This window comes from Pteropus vampyrus, unplaced genomic scaffold (genome assembly GCF_000151845.1).
Source record: "Pteropus vampyrus isolate Shadow unplaced genomic scaffold, Pvam_2.0 Scaffold8, whole genome shotgun sequence".
Lineage (NCBI taxonomy): Eukaryota > Metazoa > Chordata > Mammalia > Chiroptera > Pteropodidae > Pteropus > Pteropus vampyrus.
This window is the reverse complement of record NW_011888789.1, coordinates 8,537,156-8,556,353: the sequence shown is the minus strand read 5'-3', so window position 1 is coordinate 8,556,353 and position 19,198 is coordinate 8,537,156. Positions and strand designations below refer to the sequence as shown.

General features: G+C 45.4%; 1 protein-coding gene across 2 annotated transcripts; it reads left to right on the top strand.

Annotated features, from left to right (window-relative positions):
• The first annotated feature begins 1,140 nt into the window (after positions 1-1,140).
• On the top strand, positions 1,141-14,511 carry RNF122 (ring finger protein 122). Of its 2 annotated transcripts, none has more exons than XM_011372118.2 (6): positions 1,141-1,578; positions 6,515-6,671; positions 11,430-11,475; positions 11,782-11,823; positions 13,098-13,177; positions 13,432-14,511. In XM_011372118.2, the coding sequence occupies exons 1-6, from the start codon at positions 1,554-1,556 to the stop codon at positions 13,544-13,546; spliced, it is 465 nt and encodes a 154-aa protein (XP_011370420.1). In that variant the 5' UTR covers positions 1,141-1,553; the 3' UTR covers positions 13,547-14,511. The 2 variants fall into 2 exon arrangements, with proteins under 2 accessions (XP_011370420.1, XP_011370413.1); XM_011372111.2 differs by having other exon boundaries at positions 1,142-1,578; positions 13,095-13,177.
• Positions 14,512-19,198: the final 4,687 nt, after the last annotated feature.

The following is a 19,198-nucleotide window of genomic DNA, read 5'->3' as shown; positions in this document are numbered from 1 at the left end:
TAGGGAGTTAAGAGATTCGGTCTTTCTTCCAAGCGCTATTCACTCGACGCCCGCACGGTGCTGGATGCTAAAGATGCTGCCCCTAAGGTATTGCCCATGTCCATTCCTGGGTTTGATTCCATTACTCAGGATCATGGAACTCTGACAAATCTACATTGTGGACCAAAAAAAAAAAAAAAAAAAGGGTGCTGTAATAAGTCATAAATACCTAACTAGGCAGGTCATGGTGGGTAGTCACGCCACAGGCATATAACTTTTAATAAAAGGTTTAATCTTTGCCTTAAGTAAGCCCTGCCACTGTTTCTGTGCATCAGGGTTAACACACCTTTGAAATGCCTTTTCAGACCTCTCCTTCTTAAACATAACTACCTTCAAGAGAGCATATAATTTTAACTATCCTGTAATCCAATCCCTGTCTTGCTTTCTCCACCTTCATGTAATCTTCCGCTGACCCCTTCTTAATTTCAAATGCATAAGAGAAACTGAAAACTGTTATTCTCCAGAGCATTTTACATCTTGCTTCCTGGCAATTGTCATCAGTTTTGGCTCAAATAAACTTATAAAAATTCTCTATAGGTCTGGATGTTTCTTAAACGGACATTAAGCTTAAACTTCTTCAAGTCTTAGTTCTTTAGTAAAATGAGAGGCTGGCCAAAAATGAGTTGACAACTAAAGCTCTTTCTAGATCTCACTTTTGTAATTCATCTTCTTTACCTTCTTGCTTCAGTTCTCTTCTTTTGCAGTGAACAAAGGAAGGTGCTAACTGGCCACTCAGGAGCGAATCCTGGCCCACGGAGCAGAAATATAACCACGCCCCAGAACTCGTTTCTCAGTGAGCTATAGAAATGCTAAACAGTAACAGATCTGGAGATAGTGAACGATGTGACACACTAATTGTTCAACGTCCTCCCGGTCCCGGGGAAGAAGGCTGGTCCCGTCCGCTTGGACCATCTCACGGCGCAGCGCGCTTCTCTCTTTAGACAAATTTTCCCAGGACTGGTAAGGTAAAGAGATAGGTGCCCCGGGAGCGGGGCAGGCCTGCAAATAATACCCGGGGCCAGGAGGAAGGCTCCCATTGGCCGGAGGGCGGATGACCGGCTGGAGGCGGAGTTTCCCAGGGGCATATAAGACAGGGGGGTGTGCTCTGCCAGTGTCAGTTTCCGAGTCTGTAGCTGCTCCTTTTGCGTTCTGGGACCTGAGCCGAGTCTCCCGCTAAGGCGTTTTCCCTCTGCGGGCCGAGAGCCTCCGCTGGCTGGTACCACCCCCCCCGTTCTGTGGCGCCCCACATCTCGCCCAGCCCCGGCGCTCTTTCTGCATTTTCTCAGCGGTGCTTTTATCCGGGGCACGTTGTTTTCATCTTTCCTTTTTGTTGCTCTAAAACCGGCCTCGCCGAAGCCCCCTACTGCGGAGGGAGTTCGACTTCTCGAGAAAGGCGCGGCTGCCACGGACGGCACGGGCCTCTCCTGCGGACTCGCAAGCCGGTGCGCCCACCCCGCCTGCCTCACCCGCTGCCTGCGTTCGTTCCCCGGGGGGAGCCAGCCGCCAGTTCATTGATGCACCCATTCCAGTGGTGTAACGGTGAGTCCCCGGGGCCGGAGGGCCGGAGGGCGGGAGGGTGCTGAGTTGGCCGGAGACCAGGAGGGGGTGCGCAAGGCTTAACATCAGAGGCTCGTTCTTCCTCTGGAGCCAAGTTTCTCTTGAAATGGGATAGGCGAGAAGGCGTCCTGGCGCCCAACTCTGTTCCGCACGACGTGGAGTTTGGGGGAAAAAAATCCAGCTTTAACTCGAGAGCTGGTAAGGGTCTCTGAACCGGCGGTGGGCGGGAGGCGTGGGAGCCGAGGGGTTCGCGGCCTTTGTGTGGTGGCTTCGCTCTTCTACCCCCTTCCCTTGTCTTTGTGCGCTCAAACTCTGTTCTTTGTTGTGGTTGACGGAGAATTAAATCCGCGCTCGGGCTAGGATCTCCTAGAGGGAGCTCAAGTTCTCGGCCTGAAACTTTGCAGGCTATTTTAAATATGTATACAATGCAGCGTGCGGGACGGGCCTGGGGGTGGCTTCCTCTGTGTCTTTGTTGGCTTCGCACTAGCAGCTACGGGGCTTTGTGCCTGTGGAAGACGCCGTATTAAAGAGCGTGGCTTTATTGAGTTGATAAAGCCTTGCAGATATCTCGATGCCTTGCGACCCTTGGGTGCGGGGTTAGCCTGGCGGGAACTATGTTCTCTGGCCCCAAGGCCCGTCTGCGGTATTGGAGCCTGCAGACCCAACCACCCCTCCCATCCCATTCCCCACTCTCCCTCTCACCTCCCCACATCTCCCAGGCCTGGGTGATGCTAAATTTATCTCACCTGAGGCTTTTTTGGTTCAAGTAACAACAGGTTGGCTTGGGTCAGATTCCTCATTCAAACTACCTTTCTAAGCAGGTCAGTTCAAAACATTGGATACTAATACTCTCTCATGGCCCTAGGGTCTTGACTGCTTAGTTCTAACGCTAGAACAGTTGGGGTGGGGGGTGGGGGAGCAACTAGCCTTATCTCTGAGTACGGCTGGCTGGTTAGTTAGGAAAAATTCATTCTTGAGAGCAGACTCCTGCCAGATCTTGGATTAATTACTTCAGGAGCCTTTTGTTTTAAGGCAAGGTTTGGGCAGCATATGTATGAGTGTCCCCCATCCCCCTCTTCCTCCTGCTAGTAGGATCTAATTTCCTGAAAATGAACCAAGCTGTGTGTGATAGGCGGGCATTGTCGGAGAGGCGGAGGAGGATGGGGGTGAAGAAGGACCATGCATCCCAGCATCTGGGAAAAATTCCCTTGGCTGGGAAGGAGAAGCATTTCCCAGATCCACTGGGCTTTCTTGGCCGACTGGCCCTTCTCTTACGTCATTCCTGCTCCCAGCCTGCTGACTAAGATGAGATGAAACATTTTGATGTCAAAGCTTTCATAGGTGGGCTGAGACAATGGAACAGAGACTTCAGGAGAAAGAACGAGGGTGTTGTCAGTCACTGTGGCCTCTCTTCTGGGCTGCTCTTTTTCATGAGGTTTTTAGACCAGCAAGGGCTTGCTGCTTTATCTTTTCATTTCTTGACGTGACTGAGAGATCCTGTTTTTTGACTGTAATGAGGAAGCAATCCCTCTCTCCACATTTTTGTGAAAAATATCTGGAGCCCCACTTTCCTAGGGTTGGTATTCCGTCCTTACAAGCTTTGGAGAAAAAACTATTTCACTGTCAGCTTTTAGCCTATATATATTTTACATTTCTTTTTAATTGTAAAACAAGCAAATGGACCATCTCCTGACTATGAAGCTCTTCTCACCCACACCTCTATCACATAAAGTCCTAAGCTCATTTACTCAATCATGAAGCCCCAGGGAAAGCCTTTATCAGACAAGATGGTCCTGATAAAGTGGTGAAAGAACTGTTGAGGCCAGAGTGCCTGCAGGGTGCACACACATCCCCTCTGCAATAGCTGCTGTCATCACTCCTTAGGTTCTCAGAATAGGAAACTAAATGAGGTTCTTTGGGTCCCTAAAGATAATAGGATCCAACTCAAAAAGTACATGGACAGCCAAGGCAGATTGGGGGTTAGATCCTCATGGTATCAAATATTGCTGTTTGGGGGTGAGATGTGCCTGGTCGGGAGGAAGGCCTCACTGGCAATGAGGACACAGTTTCCTGAAGCGAAGTCCTAAGTTTCTTTTCCAGAGAAGACTGAGTTCACCATGATGTCGTCATGAAAAATTAATTTCCTTTGGCCCACAGAGAGCAAATATCTGAGTGGAGGGGGGAGGGGTGGTGAAAACTTTCTAACCCCTACTGGAGCCTAGAAGTAAAGGCTTCTTGTTGAGCATAGCAAAGTTTGGTAGCTAATTATTTGTTTTCAGCTTAAAAGATCAGGACAAGAACTACTTTTACTTTGTTTCCACACAATGTCTAGGTCAATGCATAAATCAGGCTCTTCAATAATACTTGTTGATTGACTGGGCATCCATTAGCTGAGGCAGTTTCTGGGCAATTTTCCCAAACGTCAGTCTGCTTTGAAGTGGGAGCTTTTGCCAAGGGTACCAGATTGTTTTGAGAAAATTGGAAGTTATTTATCTGTTAACTGGATATCAAACACAAGGCTAGGCACCAGGGAATATACAAAAGTCCAAATCCCTGTCCTCAGACCTAGGAGCATTCAGGCTTGTGAATACTCTCTCATCTCTGATCTCGGGGTTATAGTTGCACCTCTGCTGTGATGCTTCACTTGGGTGAAAGCTTTTGAGTCTGTCTGCTTCCCTAGAAAGTAAAACCATCTCGAAATTCTTTCTTGCTTTTTTATCTTCAGTGTCTATCATGGTACTTGTCATATAATCAGTGCTTAATGCATGTTTGAAGTCAAGTTGATGCTAGAAACAATTGGGCAATGTAAAACAGTTACCGAGTATGTAAGAGCCAGAATCTCTGATAGGGCTGTGAGCACTGTAGACTTAAGGGAAGAGAGGGGTCCCTGGACTATCACAAAGACCAGGCTTGGTGAACTTTGGGGAGGGAAAGGGAGTTTCTGGTAAGGAAAGCTGCATGAACAAGGGTATGGAGGCAGCGAGTACAAGGTTGGGCAAGAAATAGTGAGACTGGCCCACATAGGGTGGTGCTGAAGGATGTGGGGGTGGTGCAGAGAGGGGACCCAGAGCACACAAGTTTAGACAGACTTGAAGCCAGTCATAAGTTTGAGAAATACATGACATGTGGGCCAAATTAGCGGAGGGACTAGACATCAATTAGGTGTCTGGAATAGGGACTTGGAATAGAAATGGGACTAAAATCTGTTTGGAAAAGGGACTTGGCAATAGAATTGGGCACAAAATTGGAAAGAGGTTTGGAGGGAGGCTCATTATATAGTCACTAGATTGATCTAGGAGATGAGAGGTATGAGAAATATGTCAAAGATGACTCAGTCTTTCAAGCCAGACTTCTGCTGAGTTGTGGTAGCACTGGTAATTATAATGTAGAATTCTCAAGTATATTAATGGGTTCTGGCTGCTAACCAAGATGTCAGGAAAGTTCTTAAAACCCATGTTGAAGGCTTGAGTACAGAAGCCTTTGGAGCCAGGCCTTATTAACCATTTGACTACAGTTTAATTATTGAATTTTTAAGATTAAATCAGTAACTTGAGAATGTACTCGGAATATAGCAGGTAGGATGGTAAATTGTAGTGTTCTTGACTCGCCACTTTCTGAAATCCAAGAAATTGATGCTTACCTTTTAGAATACTGTGGTATATTTGCCTGCAAGCAGGGGTAAACACTCAACTGGCTTATTGTTTACATATATCCTATCTTTTTTTTTTTTTTCCTTATAGTTAAATATTACAGAAAATTCACTCACTCTCAGAACAAGTAGTCCAAAGAGAGACTGGCTCCAGGATTAGTTAATCTAGCACCTGAACTGACATAATCTTTCCTCTTTTCTCCTCTTTCCCTCTTACCTCTACCACCAGCTTTATATCGAACTGTTCTTTTTCCAGCTATGACTTGGCTGCCATCATTCCAGGTATTTTGAAGAGATGTGACCAAAAAAAAAATCTTCCCTTTTCCAGCAGACATTCTTTGTTTCTTTTGCCAGAACTGTCACATATCTACCTCAGCACCAAACTCTGGCAAGGGGAAGGTGACTACCATGATTGGTAGACCAATCAGGATTCACCCCTGAGTCATGTGAGAAGGGGAATGCATCTAGTAGCTAGCCTGTGCTTCCCAAGCTGAATGCGTTGGAATATGCTGAGGGCTTTGTTAAAATGTAGATTCTGATTTACTACTACATCTGGGATGGGCCTGAGATTCTGCATTTCAAAACAAACTTCCATAGAAAGGCATTGCTGCTAGGCGATTGCACAATGAGGCTTTGAGTAGAAAGGGGCATGGTGGCAGTAAAAGTAAGCTGGGACCTACCCCCCCCCGCCCCGCCCCCGCTTTCCAGCCTTGGAGTGAACAATTTCTATTCTGGTCCTGGTGCAGCTTGTCGCTTGGAGCTGGTGTCTTAATGACAAATGACCTTTGCAATTTATCAGACATATTTCTTATGCCATTCTTGATCCTCTCTGTATTTTACTTGTTTTCATATGACAAAGTGAAGCTTAGAGAAGTAACTTTGTAAAGGTATCAGCTAGGGGAGGTGGAGTTGGAATCCCAGTGTTTTCTCACCTAAGGTTCTGTTTGCTACTGTACCATATGTACCATGTGGGCTCTACCCGATAGAAGTATTTCCATTTTCTGCCCATTGCCTGAAGCCTCCTTGATCCCCTAGATGGGAATGCTGTTTCAAGTACTATGTGTAGTAGTCCATTTCATAGATTGCTTAAATTTACCACGATCACATAGCTAGTAAGTGTTAGAGATACGATATATACTTAAGCCTTTAATCAGAGGTTTAGGAGCCCAACACCTGCTAGTTCTCTCTCTGTCCTTACTGACACAGAGTGCCATCAGCCCCACTGGTAAATTTACATCTGTAATATTTTTCCTCCTCCTTTCTTTGCAGGGTGTTTCTGCGGCCTGGGACTGGTTAGTACTAACAAGTCCTGCTCAATGCCACCCATCAGTTTCCAAGACCTTCCCCTCAACATCTACATGGTCATCTTTGGCACAGGCATCTTTGTCTTCATGCTTAGCCTCATCTTCTGCTGCTATTTCATCAGGTGGGTGGCTGACTGTCTGACCTACGGTGGGAAGTCAGGGAGGAGGTGTCCAGGAGCAGGGTGAGCCGAGTGAGGCTCCGCAACAGAGTCACTAGCCTCCTGCTGAGGCCTCTGCTTTTGGGTACCGGGCTTAGACTGCCCTTCACTGAGCCCCTGAGGCCTGGCGTTTCTATTTACATCAGCCTATCAAACTGGTTGTCCCAGAGCATACAAGGTCACCATGGGTTGGGCTGCATCCCGCCTTTTAGCCAGTTATTCTAAGGTTGCCTAGAATTTCTGTTTGACCAATATCATTGGTGGTCCCTGAACTGCCTCTAACCCCCACTCACACCCTCTGGGTGTCGGGGATACGTGGGCATGTTACACCAGTGGCATGTACCTCTGCCCTCCTAGGGAGTCTTGTTATATACCAAATGCTGATATTAGCAAGCTGATATCTGGAGAGCTGCTTGTTTATTCTGTCCTGTAAGCTCTTAGTTTTGAGAGTGAAAAAAGTAAAAACGTCACTCTTATTGTGTAGGGATCCAAGAAAGGACTGGAGCTTGGCAGGGCTAGCCAAGCTCCAGAAACTGTTTCTCCTCCTGTTGCTAAGACATGGGAACTGGTGGCTGTTTTCTACCAAAAATTTGGGGCATGACTGGTATTTAGACTGGAAATTAAAGTAGTGTTTCTGACAAGGGCGTGCATCGTACTGACCGTCCTATACATTGGGGAGTGTTGAGAGCATCCCTGACCAGCAGAGCGTGCTAGTGGTCCGTAGAGTCACTGAAATAATTACCAAATGCCTGAGTAGACTGGCTGAAATCTAGGCTAGTGCCTGATCAAATCATTTAAGATTAAATTAAGATACAGGAAAAATGGAGTAGTGGCTCCTCACAGAGATGTCCTAGTGGGTTTCAGTGTTTCACCTGGAAAGAAGCTAGACACTTGTTCCTGTTACTAAGGTGGAGGAGCACCCTCTAAGAAGAGGAAGTGCCCTCAGGCCCTGTTCCCCGTGCTCTAAGTCAGTTACTATGAGCCTCTTCCTTCTCAGAACTTTTAAAAAGTCCCTAGGACTAGAATTTTCCACTCAAGGCACTATCTTCTCTGCAAATTCTTATTTTCTCTCGTATAATTAAGTGTGGGTGAGTGTAAATTTCCCGTATCTCCCCACTCCTTCCCCTTTCCCCAAGCTTGTTTTCTTGCTCAAACTCTTATGTCTTCCTGACCACCAGCTACCCCCATCTCCCCACATGAAGCAATTTATGAAATTCCCCAGAGACTGAGATGTAGATGTTCCAAATGCCAAAGATTTGTGTGTGATGCTGGGAGGAGTCTATAAAACCAACTTATTTGGTCCCTACGCACATGCAGGCTCACACAGGCTCACTCAGGCTCACACATGACAAGTTGTAAAGGTGGTCAAGCAAAGAAAATCCAGAAAATCACTCTGGGCCAGTAAGTGCATGACCAGGGTCCATTTCTTAATTCTGCCACTAGTAAGTGTGACTTCAGTTTTAGCTATTCTTCAGTAAGTGCCACCTGCGTGCCAGGCATCATGGTTGGCATTTTATAAAATATTTGGCTTAGTCCTCAGAGCATCCCTCCAGTTTGGATTATTAGCCCTCTTTATCAGTGAGGAAGTTTATGCTCAGGCAGTTAAGGATTTTCTCAAGGTCATATAAATAGTGGAATAAATAGAGATGGACTAGTCTAGTGACAATTAACTAGAATCTTCAGATTCTATAAGTTTGCCTTTTCTGAATGGAAGGTAGAGGGCAGCTGTGGCATCTATGGCCACCCCCTTACAGCTAGAGATTAGGGTCCTGCAGAACAGTCTGGGATCTGGGAATGGTTATTCATTTTTGTTTGGCTGGACTGAAAGAACAGAGCAGCAGAACCACATGATACCAAAAGCTTTCTCCACGGCGGGGCTGCTCGGCACCACCTGTCCCTTCTGCGGTAATCTGTCCCTTTACCCCTCTCCTGCCCCCCCCCCCCGCCCCGCCTGCCTACCCTCTGCTCTGCAGCCTGCCCAAAGCCAGTTGATCCTGCAGTTTCATGGTTCCAGAGGCTCACTGGTGTGTGGCAGCCTGTGGGTGTCTATATATAGAAAGACACAAGCACAGAAGCCACTTCCTCTCCCTGCTTCTTGGTTTCCTCCTCAGCCAAAATAGGCCCATGACCCCTGCTTGTGACCTGGTGAGCTCATTGGCCAAGGCGAGCCTCTACTGCCAGCTCCTCTCTCATTCTCCCCCACTGCCAAGGGCTGACCTCTGCCCTACACAGGATGGAGGGGCCAGTGAAATACAAATAGGCAGGAAAAGAACAATTATTTCAGGATCTGGCTGCATTGTTTGTTCCAAAAGGGAAAAGAAGCAAAGGGAGAGCCCACTGGCAGTAGCTAGAAATGGTGTCATTGAAATCGGTATTTTTAGTTGCTTTGCTCACCCAACAGCTGAGAAGGCCACCTGTCCAAAGTTGTTGGCACTATATCCCCTGCTGGGGTGGCCCAGGGTCTTTGCTTTTTGTTTTGTTTCTTTTGCAACCTTTTGGGCCCTATTTTATCACAATCTGTACCTTCTTGATCCATAAATCTGCATGTGGGGTGAAGGTACAGCTCTGAAGCCCTTTACTGTTCTGAGCATCCTGGCTTCTGGAGTTTTCCTTGGGTAAGACCATTAAAGGGAGACAGCAGACAGAAGGGACGAGGGTGGAGGAGGGCACCCCAGGCATCCTAGGATACAGCAGGCAGAAAGGCACTGCACACACTACATAATTATAACCATGTTGCAGTTGAGGCTCACAGGATGTGTGGCATCCTCTTATTTGAGTTAAGACGCAGGCTCTTCACCACTTCCTTATTTACTCTGCACAGTGTCTCGCTCGGTGGCTGTGAGCACAATAAGAACACTCTTCCTCGGCTTAACTCAATGTCAGTCAGGTAACAGTTTATGTAAGCTTTGGATGCATCCCTCCCTGCCCTTCTCACTTGGAGATGGGGACAGAGACACGTGTGAGTGTATATGAAAGTGCAAAATGAAGGATGGGACAGTGGGAGCCCCGATTAGGCCTTTAGCCCAATCTTCCAATGACCAGAAACCCTTTAATGAGGGAAGAGAAAGGGGGCAGTAATGTACTGCCACAGATCTCAGCCTTGTGGTAGGAGTCACTTGGACTGGAGTTCCTAAGAGACTCTAGGCACATATGGCCTCACCAGGTCCCCTGACTTCCGGTTAGGAATGATGGAGATAGGCTGGCAGCCTGATCTCATGGTTCTGTCTCACCTCTGCATCTTCCACCACTCTGGTAGCAGTTTCAGCTTTTCTGCTGTGCCCATGGGGCATCTTATCTCATGCCCTTATATAGTTTGAGATTCTCTTCTCTAACTCAAGTCAGCAATCTTTCTACAAAAGATCAGCTGTCTGAGGCTTTCCAGATCATATGGTCTCTATCTCTATGGTACAAAGCAGCCACAGGCAATACGTAAACTGAGCATAGCTGTGTTCAAGTAATATTTTATGGACACTGAAATTTGAGTTTTATATAATTGTCACATAATACAAAACATTCTTTTGATTTCTGCTTTTAACCATTTAAGGATAAAAACCATTCTTAGCTTATTGGCCTTATAAAACAAGTGGTCAGCTGGATTTGACCCTTAGGCCAGAGTTTGCCACACCTACTCTAACTTGGTGTGTTTCTGATGCTTCCTTCCAATAACTTAGACTCTATGATAGAAATGATCAGTGGGAGAGAAAGTACCATATGGTTCCCACACATAAGCCATAGAGCTGCCTGAAGAATTTAGAAGGTTTCCCACACTGGAAATTAAATGGCAAAAAATATAGAGATGCATAATCATGGTCTCAGTTATTTTGCACAGTAAGCTAAGAGGTGTAGGCTTGTTGACTGAAAACGTGTTTCTCAAGACCACGTTTGGTTAATTGGTAAAACAGGCCACATTTTGTGTTAAGCTCAGGCTCTATAATCAGACTTTGATTCAAATTCGGACTCTGCCGCTAGCTAGCTCTGAAGTTTGGTCAAGTTACTTAACTTCTGTGGACTTTAGCTTTTCCTGATCTGTAAAAAGGAAAGTGCCTCCCTCTAAAGTTTGGAATCGATGAGCATATATACCAGTATGTCAGTGCAGGAATCAATGCAGAGCAAGTCCTCAATAACGATTATGCTATTGCCATTAGTAACAACGTGCCAGGTTTTAGCTATTAAGAGTTAGCTGCATACAGGCCACCAGCTTGAAACGAAAAGAACACAAAGAAGGGTCTGCCTGTGTTTGCCTGGCATTGTGAAGGAAAGAGTGTGCTTTCGTTCCAGAATACTTGTGTTCACCGGGTGGAAAATTCCCCAGGGTCCACAGAGACTTATTTATCCTGCCTCCTACCCCCTACTCCCCGGCTCAATGGAAATATCCTGTTTAAGAATACCTAGCTTCTATATATTCAGTAAGCAGTTGTTGATCTATGTAGTTTGGGAGCCTGCAGGACTTTACCCACTGGGGAATGGCAGGGAGAGTGAATGAACTATTCAGGGTCCTCTTCCAGAGATTTTCTCAACCTGTGGGATCTGGCAGTAAATTTTGAGGATGACCTAAGGAAGAATCTGCGTCTTTAATCTACTCTGGGTGGCCTGATGAGCCACGCCTGTGGGGAGCACCCCTCACCATCCCAGAATAATGCCAAGCAGCGAGCCTACCTCTCCTACTCTGAATGGCTGTTCGAAGGCATAGTAACCTCTTCTCTGCCCTTCTTTCTCCCTCAGCAAACTCCGGAACCAGGCACAGAGTGAACGATACGGATACAAGGAGGTAAAGTACCCCATCATTCCCTGAGACTCCTCTGCTGCTTGTCCTGCTAGAGACAGGGGAGGAGAACAAGCTTAACTGTCCTGGCCTAGAATGCCCCTTGGCCTCCCCTCTCTGGCACTTACTCCCTTTACTGTCCTCAAGTCTGGGTGGCCCAGGCAGTGCCCAGAGTTCTCCCCTTTGTGGGAGGAGAGAGGGGGACAGAGGGTGCCACTCCTGTGCAGGGCCGGGGACTCCCTTCATTGGTTGTTACCACCTGGCCTCTGGTTGGTTTCTTCTGATACCATATGCCCCCTCTTTTCTTCCCAGGTGGTGCTTAAAGGTGATGCCAAGAAGTTAGAATTATATGGGGTGAGTGTGCTGGGACAGCATGCGGGAGGGCCCTAGTGGGTAAAGCAGACGGCAGCTTCTCCACCTTCCAGTCTGGACCCTTTCAGGGACCTTGTTAGTCCCTGCCTTCATATCTCCTTGGGCCAAATAAAAGTGGCTCATCCCAGATGGTAATAAATAGAATTCATTATGTCCAGAACCACTGCCGGTAAAAAACAAAGGGATCACAAAAGGGTTCGGATAAGGGGTGACACGTGGCCCCAGGAAGCCTGTGCGGCATGATCTTTAAGGGGAGGGTGGTTGCACAACTCCATGCCAGATTTCAGCTAACATTGCCATGTTCAGACCCCAGGTCTTGGTTTTTCACTAAAGAAAAGAAAGTCCTTCTACCTTTGTATATACACGCTGTCCAGACAGACTATGGATCTGAGTAGCGTATCCATCCCTGTGGTTCTTCCCCATCCTTCCAGTACTCTACCCATCCCCCACACCAGTTCCTTGGGTTCCCCTCAACACTGACTCCTTAGGAATAGACCTTTTTCCTATTTCTTTACCCCCTATGTCTTTGAGGTCACCTAACCCATTTCCCAAGGCTTCCTTCCGTAACCATGGACACTCCTGTAGAGTGTTTGTGCTTGTCTGGAGCAGGGAGGATCACAGATATCACTAGACATGAGGCTACCTAGAAATGGCCACATTTTGTCCCTGTTTTTGATATGTTATTACATCTCAGCAGGTTCAGATGTTTCCTAAGCTCTCTAGAAGAGTAATTACTCTCTAGAAGAGTAATTCAGTTGAGATTGAGGGGGTTAATATATAGAGATGCAAAGCTGGATTTAAAGGGATGTGGCTGACCACATACACCATCCCCTCCTCCTTACCGCTCTGCTACATGTCCCCTTGCCAAATGAACTAGGCTGGAAAGGGTTAGAAAGAATTCTTCTAGAGCAGCGCTTCCCAACGGGAGCTGCACTTACAGGGGTGTCCCCTACCTGCACCATCAAGTGTGGGAGCTGCTCGCCACGTGGTGGACACTGAGCACTTGAAAGGCAGCTAGTGTACTGAAACTGAATTTTTAATTCCATCTTACTTTGGTTAATTGAAACAGTCACATGTGGTAGAAGCTACCGTAATGTCAATATAGTTTTATAGAATGACAAAACTTTTCTCTAGATAAGGAAACTATGCTAGGACTTAGGTTTCCGAGATGGGATTGAGATAATGTGTTTTCAGGATGGGTGAGTGAGATTCTTCCCTGATCTCCTCTCACAGTGCCCCCTTTCTTTCCACAGCAGACCTGTGCAGTCTGTCTGGAAGACTTCAAGGGGAAAGATGAGTTAGGCGTGCTCCCGTGCCAACATGCTTTTCATCGGAAGTAAGTGGAGATGTGTGTCCAGGGTACCTTTTAACAGAAATAAGCAGAATGCATGTTCTAGAACCTCCAGTCTCTACCCCCTCCCATCTACCCCTTGCCAGGGATGCCCTACATCCTGCCTGAACAGCAGGCAACCTGGAGGGATTATATTGGGGCAAGGATGGAGATAGTCTTGTTCTGAGAAGCAGCTGGGCTCTATGAGTGACAGACAGCCAGAGCAGGTCAAAGTATCTCAGGTCTTCTTTTGCCCACAGGTGTCTGGTGAAGTGGCTGGAAGTACGCTGTGTCTGCCCTATGTGTAACAAGCCCATCACTGGTCCCTCAGAGGCCACTCAGAGCATCGGGATCCTATTGGATGAGCTGGTGTGAGTACTGCCTCTACACCAAGGCCTGGAGAAGACATCTTGCCTCGTGGATGCCTGCTCCCTCTGCAATGAACAATGACTGTTGGGTGGAAATCATTACGTGAAGGGGAGGTCGTGCAGGGCTGATCTCCCACTATCAGTAAGACCAGACTTGCACCACCTTCCTGCCTCCTGAAGTCTCCATCCCTGCTACTCAGTACTGATAGTATCACCCTTCAAGACCAATGTCTCCTGGTACTGGAGTATTTTCCTGCCTCGTCCCTGCTCTGGGGAAAGAAATCCACCCCTATCTGCCCAAGAACTTGGAGCAAACCCCTGAGGTTTCCCCTTAGCAGGACAAACTGCCCTAGAAGGGGTGAGATGGGCTCTGCCCCGCCTCCTACCCACTCTTTCCAAAGGAGCTAAAAGGAAAGGAAGGAAGGAAAGATCAAGGAACCAAGTGCCTCAAGTGTAAGTAAAGGAGGCTCTGTAGGAATCAGGAAGAGCAGGGACATATAAAAAAGGCAAAGTCAATGTTTACATGAGACCTATGGAAAAAAGGGCTGGCTGGCCAGCCTGCTGTCTACAGGGTAATAGAGGGCCAGTCCTCTCCCCCTGCTAGGATCTGAGGTGCTATCCATTCGTTCTCTTCCTCAGTTAATCTCAGAGCTTCCTATTCCATGTTGGGGTTTGAGTGCCCCTCCAGAGGAAGGTCTTATTCTACATACAAATGGATTTTCCAGGGGCTTTTTCTAAAGGAGCAGAAGGGGCCTGGGGATAGGGGTGTCTGAAGGTTAAGGTAGCAACAGATACCCTCTTTCCCCTTTGTAAATAGTATTTTTATACTTCATTCTTACCATCTCAGGCTTTATATATGAAATTCCCCCAGATGGAGAGGGTGGGGGTTTCCCTTCCTCCCTGGAGTGGGTGAGGGTGGGAGAAGGTATGTATTTAAAGAAAATTAAATTTAATAATGAGTTTCTCTAATAATCATTTGCCTGTGGTTGTGGCCTGTGTCTGCTGCTGGCCCTTTTCTGCCAACAGAGGGAACAAAGTTCTCTAACCCTTGTTTCACTTCCCCATGCTCAAATCGAACACACACACACAAAGGTTCCTAATCCTAAAAAAAATTGGTATTAGATTATTACCTGTACAACATAGGTTAGGACAAACATCAGTGTACTTTAATACCTGACTAAGCCAAACTCATTAATTAGATTTCTAGAATATTTTTAAAGAAAGTTGATGTATGCTACCACAACGTTCCATCGACTAAGACTTAATAGAATTCTACTTGAAATGCAAGCACTTGTGCTCTTAACATAACTAAAGGTCTAGGTTTCTAGCATAGATGTTTGATTTCTTTCCTTTTTACTTCTTACCCTTATACCAACCTACCCTCCTTCCACATCTAGACGTGGGTCTTAACATTTTATGCCTCTGCGTGCACTCAGATCTTGCACTTGTGTCTTCCTTTGTTCTGTCAATGTCCCAAGGGAGTGCCGAATCAATAATGGATTGAGAGTGCCAGAAACAATTTTCTTGGCCAACGTAAGCGTGGAGCAGCTGGGCTGTGGTCATCTCCTACTTGGTGGAAGAGGGCAGTGCCAATGGCCATTCTAGGGGGCAAACCCTAAGTGCTGTGCACAGGAGCATTGATGAGCAAGTATAGTGTAGTGGTGGGTCACGGACAAGCAAGAGATGCCCATGCACCCAGAGGAGCTAGGCCCAAGGGTAAGTGATGCCCTCCCACCCCTGCATTTGTGCCATGGAGGCTGTCGGCACAGTTGGTGCTCAGGCTAGGGAGCCCCAAGGTGCACCTGGGCACCTGTCTTGGTGGGGTCCCTCACCTGAGGGTGTACCTATTTTTGCCACCTCTTCCTTTACACTTTACCTACTTTTCCTCAAAGGCTCTAACCTGTGCTGCTGCTGCCAACCCTATAGGGCCTGGTCATTTCTTTACTGGGAGTACGACTTTGTCCTCTAGTGCTACCATCTTGCTTTAGTGTGGAAGATAAAATGCAATTCCTAACCCAAACAAAGAGCCCTCCCATCTAGCTCCTGCTATGGCCCCTTGGTGAATGCATTATTGGGATGATGTGAGGAAACCGGTAGTCTGCAAGTTGGCTTCATCATCTACATGCTCTTCCCTCACCATCTCCCCTTCCTCTCAAGGAAAATTCATCCGTGTTGGCGTATTCGCACTAAAATGTCTGTTTGCAAATTCGAATAGCACTGTCCTAAAGTCAATGACAGGGGAAAAATGCCTTATATTACTTTCAGTGCTTCAATACAACTAGGTAGAATGGTACTACAGAGCACGAAGAAGGGAAAATTGGATACTTTTTGGCTGATCAGATGTGAATTAGCAGTAGCCAATCACAAGTTAGTCACAAGTCCCAAATTTGTAGTTATTAGTGTGGTATTACTCAGGTCAGCATTCCTAAAAACACCTACCGCCTGGGCCAGGCACTGGAATCCTTGCCTTGGGAAAGAGCGTAAGCACACTAATTTGGGTGAGCAGCCTCGTCATTGCAGAGAGACCCTTAGTTCAACTGGCATGGAAGTGACAACAGAGGTGCCTGCGGGGAGATGATACCTGAGCTAAGTCTTAAGAGTAACATGGACAAAATAACTCCAGGATTAATCAGCCTGTTGAATACCAGAATGCAAACAATTCAATATGAAGTTGAGGCGAGGAAAAGCTAGGGCGAGACAGTCCTGTGTGCTGCCAGGAACCTGGGACTTGGTAGAGGGAGAATCTGAAATTTCTTTAGGTTTGTAAAAGATTCGACACTATTTGGGAGCTAAGCCAATGCTTTTATTTTCTATGCATGAAATATTCATGGGCAACTACAATGTATTTAGTAATAGTATTCCCATTATTGAAAAAAGAATTTGCACTCAAACATTTTTAAAGGGGAAAAACGCTGAAAGAAGCTAGGTGATAATCATGCCGGAATTCCAATGATCTATGGCAAGCAAACACCATTTGGTCAATCAAAAGATAATGAACATTTACCCACTAAGTTCTTTCACAAAATACAATTTCCTTTCTGTATATACACCTCTCTGAGTTTGGGATTAGGAGAAATGTTGAGAAAAGCAAATAAATAGCTTACTCATAATCATACAGATAAGGACTGAGGCAGACTGTACAGATCTAAGCTCATTGTTGGCATTGCTGACCCACAATACCTTTGGAGGCAGAGTCTGCTGTGAAGATACTCAAAGTAGTGGGTGCTATTGGGCTGATGCTGTCATGGAAGATAAAAACCCAGATAACTCAAATGGTTTGTGTGCTTGCCGTTACCTAAGACGATTGATTTTTAAAAATCCACAGTGGATTATTTCTTTTAAATAAATTTATGTAGATCCACCATTTACAAAATGGGTAATTGAAGTGGAGGTGAGCAACTCAAAGAATCACTGATAGGTTGGGACAATGGGTACCCTGAAGAATTGTGCCCTCTCCTTCCCCCTCTATCAGTTTTTCCATTCCAGCTCAAAGTCGCCCATGCCTCACTAGGGCTGTTCCCATTCTTATTAGGGCCTGATATACCTCCCCAGTTTTGCCATTATTTACCCCCTAAGCCTAACTCAACCTCTGCCCTCCATTCTAATAATCCTCTTCTGTCTGGGAGTTATATCATCTTGTGTACCCTTGACCACATCACTCACAGGTGAATCTTCTGTTAAAACCATATGCACAGATTCAGAGCAATAGATATTATCAAATTGGAGACAAGTTAAAATTGACAACCAGTTGTGCAGGCTTATACAACAAATGCCATTCATGGGAAAAAACCAAGCTGTTTACCATGTCCCAGACCATGAATAGCATTGGACTCTAACTGATCCTCCTTTTTTTCTTTTCTTTTCTTTTTTTTTTTACAAAAATCATGCCCATTTAATTCCTCTTTTGATAAACTGGCATTCTATATAGACGGGGAGTACATAACCAATGTTGCCTTCGTGCCGTGGTATGGCTTCTGATTCTGTCCCTATGGGACAGTCTCAACAACAAATGAGGGCATGTGTTCTGTAGCTGAAGGGGAAACTTGACAGAACCAGGAGTCAAAAGACAGCGTTTTTGACGGCTCCCGAGCACTCTTCAGTCTTCATCACCTCTTCACCGGTGCGATATAGCAGCACGGTATTATCTATCTTCTCTCATTCCTTTTTTTCTCCTTCTTCCTTACTTTACCCTTTTTTGCTTCAGCCCAACCTACTTAATATCACTGAGCACTAAAGCCATTGCAGAACCTTCCTAAAGCTCCATGATTGTCATGAATAGTTCAAGAGTCACCAGTTACTAAGGTTTATACAAAAACAATGGTGTGAGTTTCCTTAGGGACCAATTCTGAGTTTCTAAATGTTTAGTTTAATATTATGTTCATTAAGTCTTGAGAAAGTGACTGGGGTCCTCAAAAACAGGAATAGAGTATATGATGACTTGATACATTAAAGACACTAACCACTGCGCAGTCTGTTCTCTGGGCTCCCAAGGGCTCTGCAGCTATCATCCTGCCCAGTTGGGAGTGTGAGAAGCTTACTGAGGTGTCAAGGGCCCAGCTTATTCAGGTCCTACACAGCTGCTTCCACTGATACCCTCTCAGAACACTATTGGGGAGCTAAGGTGCAGTTCCCTACTAACCTTGTGACCTGCCATCTTTATTTTCAGGTTGAAGAGTTGTAGAGTGAACCACCTACATTCTACAATAAACATTTTGCTGTATCCATTTTATCCCATATCTATCCATGTAGCTTTAATTAATCTATTTTTCAGTATATTTCAAAGCAAGTTTCAGATACCAGTACACTGTGCTTATATTAAATTTTACAGCTAAGGTCTCTTTTTTGCAAGTGAACTGAGAATGACCAGAAATCTGCCTTGAATATGAAGATGATAAGCATTTTCTGATAACTTGCTGATAAATTTTGAAGAGTGGCTCTGACTGACTTCAGGGTGATTTTAAATATAACTCAGATAGAAATCATTTTACATTTAAAATGTGGTGATGGCGGTAAAGTTCTTTACTGCCTCCAGGAACTTTTCACCTTGCAAAATTATAAGTTATGTGTAGAGAGAAAGGGAGAGAGAGAGAGAGAGAGAGAGAGAGGTGCATCAAGAGTATAGGACATCCTACCCTTACTGAACATATTAACATTTCTTACACAATTAGCCATGGAATTTTCTTGTTTTGGACTTTTTCCATACCCTAAATTTAGCAAGCTAGAATTATCTTTTAAGAACCACTTTAAGCAACCTTTGTGAAAGGAAAAATGCCTACAGAAGAAAATCTGCATTTCTTTGTGGTTAAAATGCAATGTTCTCAATTTAATTATTCTGCAAAGAAGCAAATTCTTTATTATACGTTAAGGATATAGCAAAGACAGTAATCCAGCAAATTCATCACAGATTTGTAAGATTAAAAACTTATATATTTAGATTGAGAAACAGGCAATGCATTACAGGCATCCCTGCTTTATGTGTTCTGGCAGTTGTGCACATTGAATTGTATAATTACTTTAAATATACCAGGTGGATTTCATTATTTAAAAGAATTCTATGTTGAGTCTTTTTATGACTAAAGAAAGTCTTTAAAATGAGATCTAAGGAATTCTTCACATTTTAATTTATAAACTTTAAACACTAATATATTAATATAAAATC